Here is a 17,221-nt window from a genome sequence, read left to right as displayed (position 1 = left end):
TATACTCCCTAATATTCCCTCTGTGGTTATATTTTATATTCCCTAACATTCCCTTCTGGGAAGCTGCCGGCCGCAGCCATAGCCATAGCACACTAGATCTGAGCACCATGCCTGTGACCTACCCCACAGCTCACAGCAATGCCAGATCCTTAACCCACTGAGCTGGGCCAGGGGTTGAACCAGAATCTTCATAGATACTAGCCAGATTCATTGCCACTGAGCCACAATGGGAATTCCCTTTGCTTGCTTCCTTTTAATTTGTTCTTATTTTATGTAGCTTTATTGACTTTTTCGGTATCTCTGGAAAATATTAATTATAATTATTTTAAATATCTCTTGGTTCTCTTGGTTATCTTTCTTTACTTTTTTCAAATTGTTTTGTATATTCATCTTAGTCTTTTTTCTTTTGCTGTTGTCCTCTTCAAATGCCTAGAGATTCTTGCCTGTTAGTATACATTTACGATTTAAAAATTAGATTGATTGACATAGATAGCTGGCCTGGGTTTCCTCAGTCATGGTGTAAATATGTTTGTTTCTCTAATAGGCTTCTTCTCTGAATTGTAGGGGTCAGTTGGTAACTTTAGGTATATTCACATGGTGTAGAACTGACAAGCTTCTCTCTAGATTTATGGACCTGGAATAGACAGAGCCCATCCCACACACCCCCTTGGCCAAAAGCTGCAAGGAGAGAACTTTACTCAAGAACTTTTCAGTACCCATACAGAAATCAATCAATCCCTCTCAATAAATTGTTCTATCTTTCTCAAGAATAGTCTTCCACGTTCTATTTTGTAGTAAACACGAGCCTGTCAGTTTTTTCTGCAGTGCAGGAGGAGGAGTGAGAGTAGGGAGCTGACACACACAGATTTTCCATACATCCTTCAGTCAGTTGCTTCACTGGGTGACTCACTGCCCACCAGTGTTTTCTGTCAGGAGGCTCTCCTAGGCTTCTCTGTCAAGAAAATCAACTCATCTCAACAGTATATTCTGTTTTCTATGTTTAGAAAGTCATTGATAACTCTTGCAATATTGTCTCATAACCTTTTCTCCCATCGTCATTACTGCTATTCCCTTTTATATTTCCTTATCTTTCCAGTTGGATTTAATGAAGAGAAAGATAGAGTCTACGGTCTTGAATTGTGGAACAGGATCCATTAAAATTGCTTTTCAATTTCTGCCTGAAAATATCATTTAGAATTGCCATTGTTCTTAATCAGTATGTGACAGCTCAGTGATGCAAAAGCAGAAACCATTCTGACAGCTAAGATCTTCGCTAGTGTTGGGTCTCACGTTTGTGTAAAGTTGATGTTTGTGCTTGAATGCTCCATCCTCCTGTCGTAGGCGAGGACCGTATGTGTCTTTGTTGTTCCATTACATTAATGACAGGATGCTTTCTACATGGTGAGTAATCTATTAGTGTTTTTCAAAGCCTCCATTGCCAAGCAGGGGGCTAGGTCCTGGAGGTAACAAAGATGAAGATACGGTCCTTGTTCTCAGAGACTCGGGGGAGCTCACTTCTATGCAAAAAGGCAAGTAGTTATGATACAATATAATAGATACTATAATGTGCAATGAGCTATTCTCATGTCACCTAACAAAGCAAGTAAGTACTAGACTAACGAGAGTATCCTCAGTCAGGAGCAAGTCACCTATGCTTTTTGTATTATTTCATACTGCAGTGAGATCTAAGCTAATTTGATGTTTAAGATCTCAAGAGCTAAATAAACTTTCCTCCCCTACAGTTTTGACACATGATGAACTCTAGCCCTGGCTTATTTAAGAAAGAAGATGAGAAAGGATGATGAGAAATCTGCCACCTGCTGGGGAAGTGTGGAACTACTGCTAAGACTTTTGGAAGTTTCGTTAAGGATCAGTGACATATATTCTTCAATTTAAATTATTTAAAAATACATATATTTAATGTATTGAATAAGTTTAAGTTATATAAGAACTGACTATTGAGTTGTTAAAACTAGATTGTTCCTCTTTCCTGATTGCTTAAAAACACTGGGTTTTCACCAGTTGAAGCGAAGGAACTATCTGGCTACCTTGTCCTCATGGGGATTTTTCACACCATCCACATCTGGGATATACCAGCTGTGCGCATCCATATTTCTTTATTCATAAGATGTACTTAAAATTAGAGAAATCTATTTTGTGTTTTTTCTACCGAGAAAGAAAAAGGACTCATGGTATCTCTGAATAATTATTTAAAACATTAAGCCCATTTATATCTTAACTATTGTTTTAAAATGGAAGTAGTATCACACTGTAATCACCTATTTATCTTAAACCATATGATGTCTTAATCCTATGCTGTATTTGTATTTTTTAATGTTTCCAATTTTTATTTCAAAAAATGATATCCATGGGCTGTGAGGTATGTATGTATTCGTTTTGAAAAAGAACTGGCTGGTTTTTTAGAAACTGAGTTAAGACTATAAACACTTTGTTTTCCTGTTTTATGTTAATAATAGATGAATAGGAGTGGTAAATGTTCAAAAACTATCCACCTCTTCTAGAATCAGAGGGTCTTGGGACTGGAAGGGGCTCAGTGTCATTTGGCCTCCGTCCCCTGAAGAAGCGGGTTCAGTGGGGCTCAGGTGAGCGTGGGAAATGATGATTGTTTAAGAAACTCTCCAGGCGACTCTGTTGATAAGTGCAGTTTGCGGAGCATTAGAGCTTAGCCCCCAGCCAGGGGGCCCAGCCCCTACACGGCCCTGTCTGGTGGGGCCTTAGGCCCTCTGGGTACCACCCGGGGCCCTGGGCACCTGTCTGCCTCTAGACCCGGTGGGTCGGTCTTCGTGCTCGGACAGCTGCGTACAGAGCCGCACCGGAGCGGGGGCTGTCTCCCGCCGTCTCTGCTCTCGCTCCTGTGAGCGCTTCTGAGCAATCCGGTCCTTGTCTATTTGCCGGCACAGCCCTGGAGTATTTGAAAATAACTGCTCCCCGCAGCTTCGTTCATCCCCAACCGGACGTCACGGGACCGCTCCCCTCCCGGGAACCCTCCCTTGGTCACTGGGGTTCGTCTGTGATGAAGGGGGCTGCTCCAGGTGGGGCCCACCTGCTGGAACCAGATGACTGCTGTGGGTTTGAAGGGTCCTGAGGGATGCCGTCAAAGGCTTGAGTGGGGGCTCACTTGGGCAGCATATGTACTGGGGGAAAAAAAGGCTTGAGCAGGAACTCGGTGTGAGGCAGCCCGTTCCAGGGCGTCTCCCGCTCGCTCCTCTTTGGCGTCACGCACAAGATCAGGGCTTGGTACGACGTGACAGACTCCATAAGCTTCTAGCCCAGGCTGGGTGCTCCCACCCTGGCACCCCAAGGTCTGCTGTGCTGTTTTGGACAGAAGACTAGCGGCCTGTAAGTTGGCACTTCGCTAGGCAGTGGCACCTGATTTCCGCTCTGGTTACTGCCATCTGCACTATGCCAGGTTCTGTGTTTCATGGAATCTAAGCTAAAACTGCAGAATAATGTAGTTAGTATCTTGTGAGTTGAATGGCTAAATTTCCATCTCATTTCCAGGTGAATGATAACCTTGTATCTGAAAATCCAGATTTATGAATATTACGTCATGGGGAGACTTTTAATGGCTCCTTTACAAGTTGTTAGGTCAAGTGCCTATCAGCTGCCGTGCCATGCAGCGGGCTGCGCTCCTCAGGGGGGACACTTGGGGGAGCAGATCGCGGGGCTTCTGCAACGCGGGCCTTGCAGAGGCCACCGCCCCTCTGGCTCGGGGTGCCGCCGCCCGGAGCCCGCAGGGCGTTTATAGACATTCCCGACCCCGAAGGCTGCTTCGCAGGTGCAGGCCCCGTCAAGTTTGAACAAAAATCAAATCCTGCGAGCGAGCGAAGAGCGGTGTTTTCCATCCGCGGAGAAGATGCAGCCCGCCCTTCCCCTGCGCCGCCCAGAAAAGTCAGAACAGAGTTTATCTGAGAATTCGAGTCAGGGCGTTTCCTTTTTAGGTCTCAAGCAAACCCCGAACATGAGGGAAAATAGCCCGCGTGGTAAACGTGCGACCCGCGTGGGAACCGCCCAGAGAGACGGCCGCCCCGGCGCCGGGTTCCGACTCCAGCGCCCGGGACCCAGCCGGGCATCCCGTTGCTGCGGCCCCGGCGGCGCCGGGAGGGTTCCCCGGCCGGAGGGCAGCGCCGGGCAGCCTCTCCTCAGCGCCTCCGCGTGCCTGGGGGGCTGTCCGCCGCGCCAGAGCCGCAGAGGACCCGGGGACACCGACCTCGCCGCCGGAGCCCCGTCGGAGAGCAGAGGCAAGCGCGGCGGCGGGGGGCCCAGCAGGCCGGTCCTGACCGGACTTGGTGGATGAGGTGGCAGGGGTTCGCCTCCTTCCAAAGCACCGGTGGGTTTGTTCAGATCCTACTTCTGGGGGCGGCGGGCGGTGGGGGGGGGGGGCACACAGGGCCGCGTCTCGGCGGTCCCGGCAGACAACTGTGAGCCGCGTGGGCTCGGCGGGCCGGCCCATCCTGTGGAAAACAATGCGCCTCAAAGTGCTGTGGTGACGGGACAGCTGTTCCCCATGACCCAGTTTATTAGCACAGCAAATATAAAAACCCGCATTTTCTGAGACCGGGCACAGGGGTTAAGGACGCGGCATCGCCGCAGCTGTAGTGTCGGTTGCAGTTTCCGCTCAGATTTGACCCTGACCCGGGAACTTGGATGTGCCACGGGTGGGCGGGGTGGGGGTGGGGGGGATTCTATTTTCTGAGAAGTTCTAGAGTGAAGCCTCTTTATTTAGAACGTGTTTTAAAGACTTTACATTTGGAGAATAATTTTGTCCTCTACATCAGTCATATAAAACCTCCTCAACTATAGAAGGTTTACCTCCTAGCTGATATGATTTCACTTTAAATGAAAGGTTATTTTGGAGTTCCCATTGTGGTGCAGTGGTTAACTAGGAACCATGAGGTTGCGGGTTCCGTCCCTGCGCTTGCTCAGTGGGTTAACGATCCGGCGTTGCCGTGAGCTGTGGTGTAGGTTGCAGATGCAGCTCGGATCCCTCGTTGCTGTGGCTCTGGCGTAGGCTGGCAGCTGCAGCTCCGATTCAACCCCTAGCCTGGGAACCTCCATATGTCGCAGGAGCGGCCCAAGAAATGGCAAAAAGACAAAATATATATATATATATATATATATATAGGCATTAAATAAATATCTAAATGGAAATGCTGGGAAGAGGAAGTATCAGGAAGGTCTGAAGATGTGACATTTAGGATGAGGCCTGAAGCAGGAGGAAGCGCTGATGGGGCAAAGACTGGCACGGGGGTGGTTCTGTTCCTTTGACAAGAGGTGACTGGAGCCAGGGCACAAAGTCACACAGGGGAGTTTGCACAGCACGTGGAGAGCTTTGCGGATGTGATCTTCAAGTGCCGTGAAGGGCTCTAACATTCATCAGTGTTAATCTAGAATTACTCCAGTATGTTTATGTCTGCATTGTTTCCTAATGCTTATTTATAACATCAGGCTTCACTACATTGGGTAAAAGCTCTTGGCCTGGATCAGGACAAACAGCCTTATCTGGGATCTGATAATGCCAATTGTCCTCACTGCACAGTGCCCATAATAAACTTCCTTGACCTAAGGCCACAATGTATGGGCCCTACCTGCATGCGACATACCAGGAGGAAGAGAAGCTGGTTTGCACTAAAACTATACCGTTGCAAAGGCATAAACATGGCAGGAAATAAAACATTGCAACAGATGATATATATGGAGTATTAGCAAAATCCTAAGAAAAAGGTAATACAGTGAAACGTTGTTAGAGGAGTTATCCTTTGCTATCTATAAAGAATCTTTCACCTCAGAGAAAAATCACATCCGTTTGGAGAAACACCGTCTGAAAACTTCTTTTACGTACAAATAACAGGCTATGCTTATAGAATCTCCTGCAATAGCGGGCTCCATGCAGATACAAGAACAACCCAAATCCACCAAGAAATGCTTCAAGCAATGGATTCTCCCTTGTGCTTTTTAACAACCTCAATTTCCACGTCCTCAGGAAGACCTGGGAACTCTGCCCGAGGCCCTTGAACATCCAGCTGCTCCATCCCTGGGGCATACACCAGAGGTGAGGCTTCTCTCACGTCTTCTTCCAGTGGAGGCTGGAACCAGGACATGTATTCAGACCAAGACAGCAACCGCGGAGCTGTCACCTGGATGCCTCCTTGTGGGAAGCCGCATCCTAGCACCTGGCAGAGATCTTCCACCCGCCCCCCAGGGAGGGAGGATTTACTCCGCGTAGATGGAGGTTTGCAGAGTTCAGGGGCTCTCTGGGGTGTGACCCACGTGCCTTGCAATTAGAGTGGCTGCATTTCTTTTTAATGGATCCATCATGAAACCCGACTTGGGCGGGAGGGAAGGAACGCACAGCGCTTGCTGGTTGCCGCTTGCCCGCGGGTCTGGGAGGAGCCTGAGCTCAGGCAGCATTTTCAGTATTTGCAGACTAGGGTTGATTGACGTGTGGCAAAGATACCATGACTTTTAAGAATCTGGAAACTGCTTTCTGGGGAGGTTCTGTGGAAGTATTCTAGCTCTCCTTTCACAGGTTCTTAGGACCTGCACAAAGCATCCATGGAGAGGAAAGCACTTTTGTTCACATTAGGAACCTGGGCTGAGATCAGAGAGAGCTGTGACTCCGCACTCCTTTCAGAACTTTAAAATGTGCACATTGTGGTAGAAAAGGCAAAGTCCCCAAAGCCAACCTGAGAATGAGATTTGGACAGAAGGAAAGTGAGAAACAGCCCACCTGGTAAGGCCTCGCTGTCCTGGGCCGCGGGGGTTGGCGGGTTTAGCCCTTCCTGCTTTTTGCGCCCGTCCTGCAGCTCCTGTGAAGGAGCAGCCCTCTGTCACCCCAGCCACTGGTGACTGTGAAGCAAAGCTGGAAAACAGATTTCTTCGAAAGACTAAAAATGAATCCAAAGCAAGGAAGTACTGATTTGACCATAAATATTTTTATTAAATGTGAAAATACACGGGCATAAAAATAGTACCCATATTTGTAGACATGTCTGAGACCCATTTCAATTAATTTTCAGTGTATTTTTTATGAAAACACTAAATTGAGATGGATTAGGTTACTTAGTCTTGTCTCCTTCAAACCAACTACAGCCTTCTGGTCAGAGTGCTGTTGTAACTAATCAGACATCTCCAGCTTTCCCTCCACACCCTGCCTCCACCGCAGGCAAGAGCTCACCCCCAGTGGAGAGAAAGAAAACCTGTTCGCTATACACAGAGCCACGCGGTGGCTAATTTTACTCTTAAATCATTCAGCAAATGAGATCATCCATTAAACAAAAGGAAACAAATTATCCCCACCTATTAGCATCATTTGCAATTGAGAATAAACGCTGCTACTAATAAAAAAGGAATGATCTGATCTAGAATAATGATAATTGTTGATAAATCAGCATTTGCCTTCCTCTTTGCTTTATAAATACGGAGAAGTCACCTAGCCGAGCTGCTTGCATTTCTCGGTGAACACAGATGTGTACTCGATGAAAAGCTGCACAAGGCCTGTCACCTGCGCCCTGTCCCTCTGAGGAGGCTCAAACGTGACTGAGGAGCCATTTTTAACTTAAGCGTCTTGTGCCCTTTCTTCACGGTAAACATCACATACAACTTCTGACCAATTTCAAGGTGAAATCTGTCATTTTCCCACCATGAATAGAAAATGGTGCCAATTTCAAATATTGACTCTATTACCTTTTTTTCCCCTACTCAGTTATTAGTATTTTCTTTAAAAAAAAAAAAAAAAAAAAAAAAACAACTGGGTAGTTTTTGTTTTTGTCTTTTTAGAGCTGCTCCCGTGGCAGATGGAGGTTCCCAGGCTAGGGTCAAATAGGAGCTGTAGCTGCCAGCCTACACCACAGTCACAGCAATGCCGGATCCTTAACCCACTGAGCGAGGCCAGGGATCGAACCTGCAACGTCATGGATACTAATCAGATTCGTTTGCACTGAGCCACGACAGGAACTCCAATGTGCGTAGTTTCTACATGCCATTATCAGAGTCCCCAAAAGTTCTATTTCCATACTGATATTTAAAACTTTTAATACTGCCTAAAGAGAACTTTTAATATTAGTATGGTTATATCCAATTTACATTGGCTTTGAAGTCACTTTCCAGTTTTCATTTAGCCATGGTAATAAGCAAGCACAGGCTTGGAGAAGCAGGCATTTTTTCTACCTTTAGAACCTTCTTACGGTTAGAGGCTGATGTGTTTAATACTTGCTGTGGGATATGCGCAGTGCACAGATACCAGCGCTGCTTCGCTTCTGGAGCTGGGGGGGCGGGGAGGAAGGAGGCGTTTACAGCCGCGGCTGGGCACCCCACTCAGGGTGCTTTTCCAGGAAGGGGCGTGCAGATCACCAGGGACCTGCAGCCCCAGCATGGATCCTTGGCAGTGGTGGCTGCAGCAGCCCAAGTCAAGCACTTGTGCCACCTGCTCCCCGTGGGAACAACTCCTACCTCGGGCCACAAGTCAGACGTCCCTTGGCTCCCAGTGCCCTTCCTTGGTCGCTGTGCCCGGAAGCAGGGCGGGACGTCTTCCCATTCAGGCGGCGGCCACCAGTTGACTGCTGACGACCCTCGAGGCTGGAACTCAAAGGTTGTCACTGTCTTCATTAATGAGCAAAACAACAGAGTCCAGAGCATTTCTCGCAGGGGCCTTGGCACTTGGCACCGTGGCTGCTTCTCTCTCTTCACGCAACACAAGCAACTTTCTGCACATCTCAGTCACGATGACAAAAACCAATCCGTGGGGAGACTTGAGGACCAGGATTCAGAGAGAGACCAAGTGGAGAACAAGTGAGGACACGCGCCCTCCACGCAGCAGGTGGCAGTCTGCGAGGTGACGGTGCCCTTGGCCCCTCCTCGTGGGCAGCCTTTCATCTTTCATCCTCTCCTCCAAGGGGACAGGCAGTGATGTTTCTCGTGTTCTGATTCGCATTTGGTGTGAAAATTGTTACTTGTCAAACTGGGCAGAGGCCATCGTTAGATTTCAAAGTGGTCACAGAGACATACACACAAGAACCAGACTGAAAAAAAAAATGCCGATGGAACTAATGAAGTAGGAGCAGAGAGACTGAACAAAAATGCATTTCCCTTGGAAATTATTTTCACAGTGGCTTCAATTTTGAGACATTAAAATAAAATGAAAGCTGCAAGCTACTCGTTTTCAAAATGCAGTCTTGAATTCTAAATAGATGCAAAAAGCACTTACGTGTTTTATTCAACTCAACTGTGTGATTTTTGTCTCTCAGTTTGGAAAACTTTTGTCCACGGATGTTTCAGGTTGATGGCAGAAGAAAATGGTTTGTGCTTGTTGGCTGTTTGTGGACATTAGTGATCAGGATGGCCCCCAAAACCCAAAGAAAATGCTTGATTTCCTAAAAACAGTATGTTAGGCCTCTACTGCTTCAAATGCTTTAAAAGCTCAGAGGCACAAACAAAAACCTTTCCAGAATAAATAATTTTTATCTAAATTCTCTTAGATTTTAAATGTAGCATCAATAGTTCCATAAATATTTAACATTCTCTGTTAAAGGAACACTCTTTTTTTCAGGGAAAAAATTACCCAGTATATAAAGACTAACTAGCTCATTTCTTAGAAGGCAGGAAGGTACCCCCAGAAGAGATGCCACCACGCCAGTGGAAGTGCAGCAGCGCTGACCGCATCTGTAAACCTGTGGTTTTTTTCTAGGCAGGAAGGCATCGAGGGGCGGCTGGCCTGGCCACCTCGGGCGGCCCCCCACGAGTCCCCACATCGCAGGGTTGGCTGGACATAAGGAGCTACAGCTGTACTTATTACGAAAAGTGGGAAACGAGACATTTGTTTATTTGTGTTGACTGAGCAACTTCACATTTCTAAGCCAATCCTGTTACAGGAAATGCTGTTCCACAACTTCAGTTGTTAAAAGTATTTCATTCTGCACTACAGCAATATTATTTTAAATATCACTGCTGCTATATTAGCTGAGCCTATTTTACAGATTACGTTTTAGTTTGTTGTTGCCTATTAACCGAAAGGGCCCGTCGGCTTTTGTAACCGATTCTATTGCAGTGGTTTTCAGTCTTCTCCGGCGGGTCCTGAACCAGAAGATGCAGCTCAGTCCAAAGCCAGCCCCGGCTCCAGTGACCACCGTCTGGTAGCAGGTTTTCTCGGGCGGGCCCCGGCCACCTTCAGGGACAGCTCGGTCGCGCTCACAGACGTGGAGACGCGTGCGGAGTAAAGGGGCTCGGAACCGCCACGCGTCCCAGGGACTGGCCTGACCGGACCTCGGCCCCCATCCCGAGGACGTGCAGCTCAGGAGGCCCTTCCTCCGGCCCCGGGGACCCAGGGCGGGGAGAGGACACGCTGCGCGGCCGCCCGCTTCCCCCCGCCGCCCGCCCGGCCCCGGCCCCCGGCCCGCAGCGCCGGCAACGCGTCTCTTTGGTGGGGGACAAACTGAGAGTGGCAACTTTGTGTTCATTAGGGTCCCGGAAGAAGGTTTGCTTGTTTTTAATCTGGGAAAAACGGAAGGAAGAGGGGCGGAGAGACAGCTGGTCTAATTGAAGTGGAATTTGAAGCGGAAGGGCCCGCCCGAGCTGAAGGGGTTGAAGCCCTGCCACGAGTTCCAGCTCCGGTGGAAGGGGCTCCCGCCGCCGCCGCCCTGCTGGCTCTCGGCGTCCAGGGGGTCTTCGCCGTCGTCGAACTTCTTCCTCATCTCTGGAAAAGACAGCGGCAGACTCGCACCCACGTGCGGCCTCGGGGGCGGCGGGGGGCGGGGGGGGGACCCCGGGACGCGTCCCCAGGGGCCAGCGCGGCTGGCACTACCTCTCCCACCCGGGCCGGGCCGGTCCCGGGGGCAACCCCGAGAGGCCAGAGGCTGGAGGGGCTGTTATGCCCTGATCTCAGCCCTAAACCCTCTCGCCCTAAGGAAGTTCCGCTCTGGACAAAAAGTGAGGCTGTGCGGAGGAGCCCCGACGTCACACACCCTCTGAGCCAACAGCCCCGGCCCCGCGCTGGCCCCGGACCGGAGGCCGGGAGGCGTCCGGCCACCTCCGGGGCCTCCCCCCGACCCCCGCCACACCAAGGTCCCTGGGGCCTGAGGGCCGCGAGGCGCCCGGGGACAAGGCCGCCTCCGGCCTGAGCCTGGGAGGCCGAGGCAGACGAGTGCGAGGACGGGACGTGCAGGCCCAGCCGGCCAGGCCCTGAACCCCAGGCCGGGGCAGAGGAAGAGGAGCGCTCAGCGACGAGGCCCGCAGCTCCGCTCTGCCGGCCGCCCACCTGACACCAGGACCCCGGAATAAAAGAGCAAAATCCTCATGCACTCATGAGTAACCCCCTGTCTCCTCCACCGAGCTGTCACGTACTTGAGACAAACCTCATTTAACTTTAACTCCACTGCATAAGCAGTCGTTCACAAATCTGTCAAATGGGCATAAAATGTGATTTCTGGAGTTCCCTTGGTGGTGCGGCAGAAATGAACCTGACTCCTCTTCAGGAGGACCTGGGTTTGATCCCTGGCCTCACTCAGCGGGTCAGGGATCCCAAGTGGCTGTGGCTGTGGCTGCGGCTGCGGCGTAGGCCGGCAGCCATAGCTCGGATTGGACCCCTAGCCTGGGAACTTCCATATGCCACGGGTGCGGCCCTAAAAAAAAAAAAAAAAAAAAAAGATTTCCTTCTATCTTGTTGAATTTGTCTAGCTAAGTCATAGTTTCTGTTCCACTGACAGGAAAAGTCACAAAAAAAGCAGTAGGTGTTAGCTTAACATGAAATTCCCTCTGGAAATGTCAAAGCATCGTTCAGCATAACCTGGATTCTTAGCTGTCCCCCTCTTATTTTCCAGGTCATTTTAGCGCATGATGACATGACATGTATTTCAGTGTGATGATCCTCTGATTGAGGGCACAGCAGCCCCTGGGCAGGTACACGCCCCCTCGCCCAGGGCACACTCCAGCCTGGCAGCCTGTTGCCTAATCGAGCTCCTCTAAGAATTCGCCCTGATCCGCTCCCTGCTGCTCTTTCACATCACAGGTGAGAAGATCTGAGGCCCCCAAAGTCCTAGGAACTTGTTCACATCAGAGCCCCCCTCAGGCCTCTGGGTCCACAGCTGGAGGTCTCTCCAGTGTACACGCATATGAGGGTCCCTCGAGTCTGACAGGGACAGACACAGACGTGGCCCTGGGGGACAGTCACCAGTCCGAGGTCAGCGCCGTGGGCCCACCCACCACGCCCTCCAGCGTCCACTCCCGACCCGCATGGCCTCTGAGGTGGGCAAGGGAACAGAGCTGGTAAGTCGCCAGTCCCCAGGTCAGCTGTTTCAAGAGCACAGAAGCAGGGCAGGCGACACTACCTGGATCGGAGAGGACTTCTTTTGCAGCAGCTATGTCGATGAACTTCTTCTCAGCTTTCTTCTTTTCTTCTTCATTCTGGAAGTTATCTGGGTGCCACTGCAGTGCTAATTTTCGGTATGCTTTAATGATTTCCTGCTTTTTGGCATTTCTGAAGGGTGGTAAAATCACCAGTTATTAATTATTAACCATAGTTAAGAAGTGTCCAACACACTGTCACAAAGAGCTAAAACAGACAGCTAAGACGGTCCCGCTGGCCAATCGGCAACCTGGTTTTCTGACCGGTGCCACCGCAGCAGGGGGAACATGTGACTCAGAGCTCAGCGAGCCCGTGACGGCCGCCCAGGCACCCCGCATACTCTTCACTAATGCTGGAATCTCGCCAGGAGTAAAGTAAGTACACCTATCTTTAAGATTTTCCTTTAAAAAATAAAGCCTGTATTTTTCTTTTTTCTTCTTTTTTAGGGCCACACCTATAGCACATGGAGGTTCCTGACGTAGGGCTCGAATAGTAGCTGCAGCTAATGCATTTTTAAACTTTATAAATTTCCACAACTACCATGATTCAATTCTTGGCACTAAAAAAGACACCTCTTTGAAGGCTGCTTTCCGTTTTGTGTCTAGGTTAGCTTACTTAAAAAGAACATTTCAGACATTACACTGAAAGATGAATGGTCCCCTTATTCGGGACGGTGAATCTTACATAAAAACACATATTGAGGAGTTCCTGTTATGGCTCAGTGGTTAAGGACCTGACGCTGTCTCTGTGAGGATGTGGGTTAGAGATCCAGCACTGCTGCAAGCTGCAGCTCTGATTCAACTCCTAGCCCAGGAACTTCCATATGCTGCAGGTAAGGCTATAAAAAGGAAAATTTAAAAAAAAGAAGAAAAATACATACTGAGTAAGTTAGATTCTCTCTGTGCTTGCAAGTTCATTCTAAAAGTACCCCTTTATTTTTAGGCCTGGGGAAGTTCTTTTCCCCAAGCCCTCTCCCTCCTGTCCCCAGCCAAAGAAAGTTCCTGCTTCCCTCTTCCCCCTTCCTAAGAACCTAAGCCTGGGAGGAGTTCATGCTGTCCTGTGTTTGTCACCAGCTGCTAACTCGCCATCATTGCCTGGCTAGTCTCTACCAAAGAAACTTATCTGTGATATATGCAAAATACCTTTATGATGTTGAAGATTGTTAAGGTTTAATCTATGCAATTACATAAAAGAAAAAGCAAAGATCAGCTTTAAAACAAAAAAATAAAAGAGTTGGTTAAAATGAATGCAAATTTTAAGTTACTAATTCACCTTTTTACTCCCAAGATTTTATAATAATCTCGTTTCTGCGACTGTTTCAATAGCCTCTGGGCTTTCTCGAGACCTTCTCGAATCTGCTGGTCATTCTCATTGTGTTCCTGAGCAGTTTCATAATCCTGAATGGCTGTCAAAATATGTTGAAGATAATGCTGTAAGAGGAATTACAACTTCTGACCCTGCACGTGTGATGCTGACGTCACCATCCCCAACCCCTTCTTTTGCATTACAACCGAAGAGGTGCCATCACCTTCACCATTTTGTTCAAAACTATGAAAGACGTAAGTAAGGTTGAATTTAGGGAGCTTAGGCCTCTCGTTCAATCACATCCACTCTCCTTGCTTTTTCCGGCCCACCCCCCTCATTATCTTCCCACCACTGAGGTATTTCAGCATCAGCAATTTACACACAGCAGTCTTACCATCATTAACACCAAAGTGACCTCACTTTGCTGTACGGCAGAATTATCACAACCTTGAAAATTAACTTTATGTCAATAAAACTTTAAAAAAAAAAAAGAGTGAAGTGACCTTCACATAGGAAAAAAGAAAGCAGCAAAGCAAATCTTCCTGGTCAGCTATGAAGCCGAAGTTCAGAAAAACAAGAGGCTTAGAAAGGGACCAGGAGGAACCAGCCGCGAGCAGAACGACTAATTCACCCACAGGTTTCAACACAAACTATTACAAACCTGATTTCTTAGTGTCAATCAAAACAGAAAAACACATACAGTCCTGATGTGAGAAGCCTGATGACAATTCACTTTGCATCTTTTATTTCAGATTATTTTAAGTATTCAGAAAGTACAAGGCATCTGGAAATCTAACGTCATGCACAGAAGAGTCAACACCGCAGGCCTGAGATGCCCCAGAGAAGGGCCTGCTTGCCCTTGGCTGGTGACTGGGAGGCTGTTCCCTCCGTTCCCTGAAAAGAATGGCTCACGGACGTAAGCTGTTTGTACAAACAATGTGGTTTATGCTAAACGTCTCGCCTTCTGGGAGTCTGGAATTTCAGCACAGGCCAGGCAGAAGGTGCCCACCTGGCCAGCCCCCAGTAAAACCCTGGGCACCGGCTCTCTAAGGGGCTTACCTGGGAGACACCTGCATGCACTGTGGAATCAAGCTTGTTGCATGACTGTCAGAGACGCCTAGACACTTCCGCCGGTCTCCTGGGGGGTCTCAGCCCTGCGCCTTTTCCCTCTGCTGAGCCTGTTTTGTGTCTTTTCACTAGAATAAATCTTAGCCCTCAGAACAGCTCTGAGTCCCACGTGTCCTTCTGAATCACCACATCTGGGGGAGGTTTGCGGAAGCACCAGCACAGATTTTTTCTCAAAGTCTTCCCTGGACAGACTACTCAAATAATAGATTGTTGGGTTCAAATTCTAGTTTTCTATTGAAATGCATTTCACTGTAGGCGAGACATCTCTCCAAATAACATGCCTGAGCGTTCATCGTAGCAAGAGCTAATCCTGGACGGGGTTTAGGAAGGCACCTGGGTCAGATTAAAATGAGAAAGATAACAGAGTAAGATCGACGAGTGAGCGAGCCTGAACAACACAGAAAAATGGACCAGCACTACCTTGGCCTCGGGTGGGGGAAGGGGGTTGTTTTCACCTCAAGCTTTTTCCTAATTCCTGCCTCAATATATTCATATTAAATATTAATAGGAAAAATTAATATTACTGTCACCCAGCCAATGGTGACATCATAAAATACCTTTCCAATTTAGTACACAGACAAAAGCCATTATAAATAGGAGTGAGATTTAACTTGCAACAGCCATTAGCACTTGACATCACAAGCTAGTAAGGAAATAGACTTGAAAGGAACTTAACACAAGAAGAAAATGTTTCAGTATACCCAAGTTTGCTACTTATGCAAACTCTGTATTTAAAACATGTTTTTATTATTCGGAGTATCTCCCCTACAGCAATCTTCTGTCTCCTATCTTTTATGAATAACATTTACAGTAGATAACATTTTTCCCAATATAGGAAAAATATAAAATTATAGGTTGTTTCCTAAAATTCCCATGATTACAGGTAGGTAACTAATGGAAACTTAATATGGATGATGTAAGACTTCCCATGGACATAAACTAGATGGCTCGTTTTAAATTATATTTTCTCATTTTCCACTCTTTAAGGGGGAATCTTCAAAAAAGATAAATGACACCCAGTTACGTTTATCCCATATAACTGAGAAGCTGTAAAAAGTATAAGCCCGAAATGTTGAGGCCTTGAATGAACAGAATATCACATATTAGCCAATCCATTTTATAACCTCTAAACCTAAAAAAACCTCACTCTTCCCAAATTCTTTTCCTTCCATACTCCCCTCACCCAGTTCTTAAGGAGCAATGCCAACAACCAGATCAAGACAGCAGACAGTAAGTGCAGGAGCCACTGCCCCACTAAATGGCAAAAATTAATACTACCACAGTAGCCCTGAAAAAGAGCAGATGAGAAATTCGGACAAACGTCTAGAAGAAACGGCAAATGAGATCACATTAATAATGAATACAGCGAAGCAGAGAGTACCACAACCCACATCCACACTGAAAGAGGCCCTAGAAGATCTGGAAGCCCTTCTTTCTGGCCAAGGAGTCTGACTCTCACAAGCAGGAGGAGCTCCCAGGCCACGCTGAGGTTCCCTGGTGAGAGGACTAGGGAACAGCTGGGCGGCCCTCCCCGGCATGTGGGCAGCCGGCTGCAGCATGAACCCCACCCAGGGCCCAAACCACTCTCCAAGGAGAAGGGAGGATGTGCACTCGGAGGGCCCCCGACGTGGCGCGGGGAGCAGGAGGAAAAGGAGAGCTGAGCCCACAAAGGCTCGAGGCCTCTGCAGCAGACCTGGGAGAAGCACAGAAAGGCAGTCCACCCGGAATTTAAATACACCAAAGGACCTAACAAAAAGAAATGGAAATAGAGCATTTGAAAAACTGCAGAAAAAATTACAGCCATAGATGATGAGCAAAGAATACAACCGATACCTAACTGAATCTATGAAGCAGAAAACCAAACCAAAAGAACAAGACAAAACAATTCAAAATCTAAGAAAACTCTCCTGAGGGAGTTGCTGTCATGGCTCAGCGGTAATGAACCCGACTAGCATCCATGAGGACTCAGTTTTGATCCCAGGCCTCACTCAGTGGGTTAAGGATCTGGTGTTGGTGTGAGCTGTGGTGTAGGTTGCAGATGGCACTCAGATCCCGCACTGCTGAGGCTGTGGTGTAGGCCAGCAGCTACGGCCCTGATTTGACCTCTAGCCTGGGAACCTCCATATGCTGCCAGTGTGGCCCTAAAAAGACAAAAAACCAAAAAACAAACAACAACTCCTGGACCCAACATGGTTTCACTGGTGAATTCTCCCAAACTTTAAAGAAATAATACCAATCTTACACAACTCTTTCAGAAAACAGAGAAGAAATGAACAATTTCTAAGTAATTGAGTCCAGCACAACCTTAACACTACAATCCAACAAAGATATTCCCCCCAAAAAAACTTACAGGGCAATATCCTTACAGATGCACACTTCTAAACATATTAGCAAATCTAATCCAGCAATATCTAAAAAGGGTAATATAAG

General features: G+C 47.9%; 3 protein-coding genes across 9 annotated transcripts in view; 2 read left to right on the top strand and 1 right to left on the bottom strand.

Annotated features, from left to right (window-relative positions):
* UGGT2 (UDP-glucose glycoprotein glucosyltransferase 2) overlaps positions 1-2,309 on the top strand; it is a 171,828-nt gene extending 169,519 nt beyond the window's left edge. For all 3 annotated transcript variants that reach the window (XR_014819754.1, XM_021065792.2, XM_084982147.1), the window contains one exon: positions 1,743-2,309. Coding sequence is in view for 2 of the 3 variants with exons in the window: in XM_021065792.2 (XP_020921451.2) it covers positions 1,743-1,765 (23 nt within the window). In the remaining variant the exon portion in view is untranslated. The remainder of the gene's footprint in view (positions 1-1,742) is intronic.
* A 1,438-nt stretch (positions 2,310-3,747) lies between these two features.
* LOC146398678 (uncharacterized) lies at positions 3,748-12,732 on the top strand. 4 transcript variants are annotated; one of them, XR_014819757.1, is made up of 3 exons: positions 3,748-4,262; positions 11,835-11,913; positions 12,023-12,732. XR_014819757.1 is itself a non-coding variant. In XM_084982152.1 (2 exons), exons 1-2 carry the CDS (start codon positions 3,878-3,880, stop codon positions 11,849-11,851), a joined length of 402 nt encoding a protein of 133 aa, XP_084838278.1. In that variant the 5' UTR covers positions 3,748-3,877; the 3' UTR covers positions 11,852-12,732. The 4 variants fall into 4 exon arrangements, 2 of the variants coding, with proteins under 2 accessions (XP_084838278.1, XP_084838276.1); XR_014819756.1 differs by having other exon boundaries at positions 3,748-4,351; positions 12,023-12,343; XM_084982152.1 differs by having other exon boundaries at positions 11,835-12,732.
* The window catches only part of DNAJC3 (DnaJ heat shock protein family (Hsp40) member C3), a 79,577-nt gene continuing 69,290 nt past the window's right edge, over positions 6,935-17,221 (bottom strand). Inside the window, exons 9-11 of one of the 2 annotated variants that reach the window (XM_084981036.1) lie at positions 13,631-13,763; positions 12,342-12,490; positions 6,935-10,711 (exon numbers count right to left, since the gene is read on the bottom strand). In XM_084981036.1, coding sequence (XP_084837162.1) covers positions 10,551-10,711; positions 12,342-12,490; positions 13,631-13,763 — 443 coding nt within the window. In that variant the 3' untranslated portion in view covers positions 6,935-10,550. 2 annotated transcript variants of the gene reach the window in all.

This window comes from Sus scrofa, chromosome 11, assembly GCF_054392235.1.
Source record: "Sus scrofa isolate SSC_HxYL_T2T_F1_AM1 chromosome 11, Sscrofa_HxYL_maternal_Yorkshire_Landrace_v2.0, whole genome shotgun sequence".
Taxonomy (NCBI): Eukaryota; Metazoa; Chordata; class Mammalia; order Artiodactyla; family Suidae; genus Sus; species Sus scrofa.
This window is presented reverse-complemented; position numbering and strand designations above follow the sequence as displayed.

Excerpts from the sequence above, each read along its gene's own strand:
- LOC146398678 (XM_084982150.1), top strand. The coding sequence starts at position 3,878 with ATGCAGCCCGCCCTTCCCCTGCGCCGCCCAGAAAAGTCAGAACAGAGT.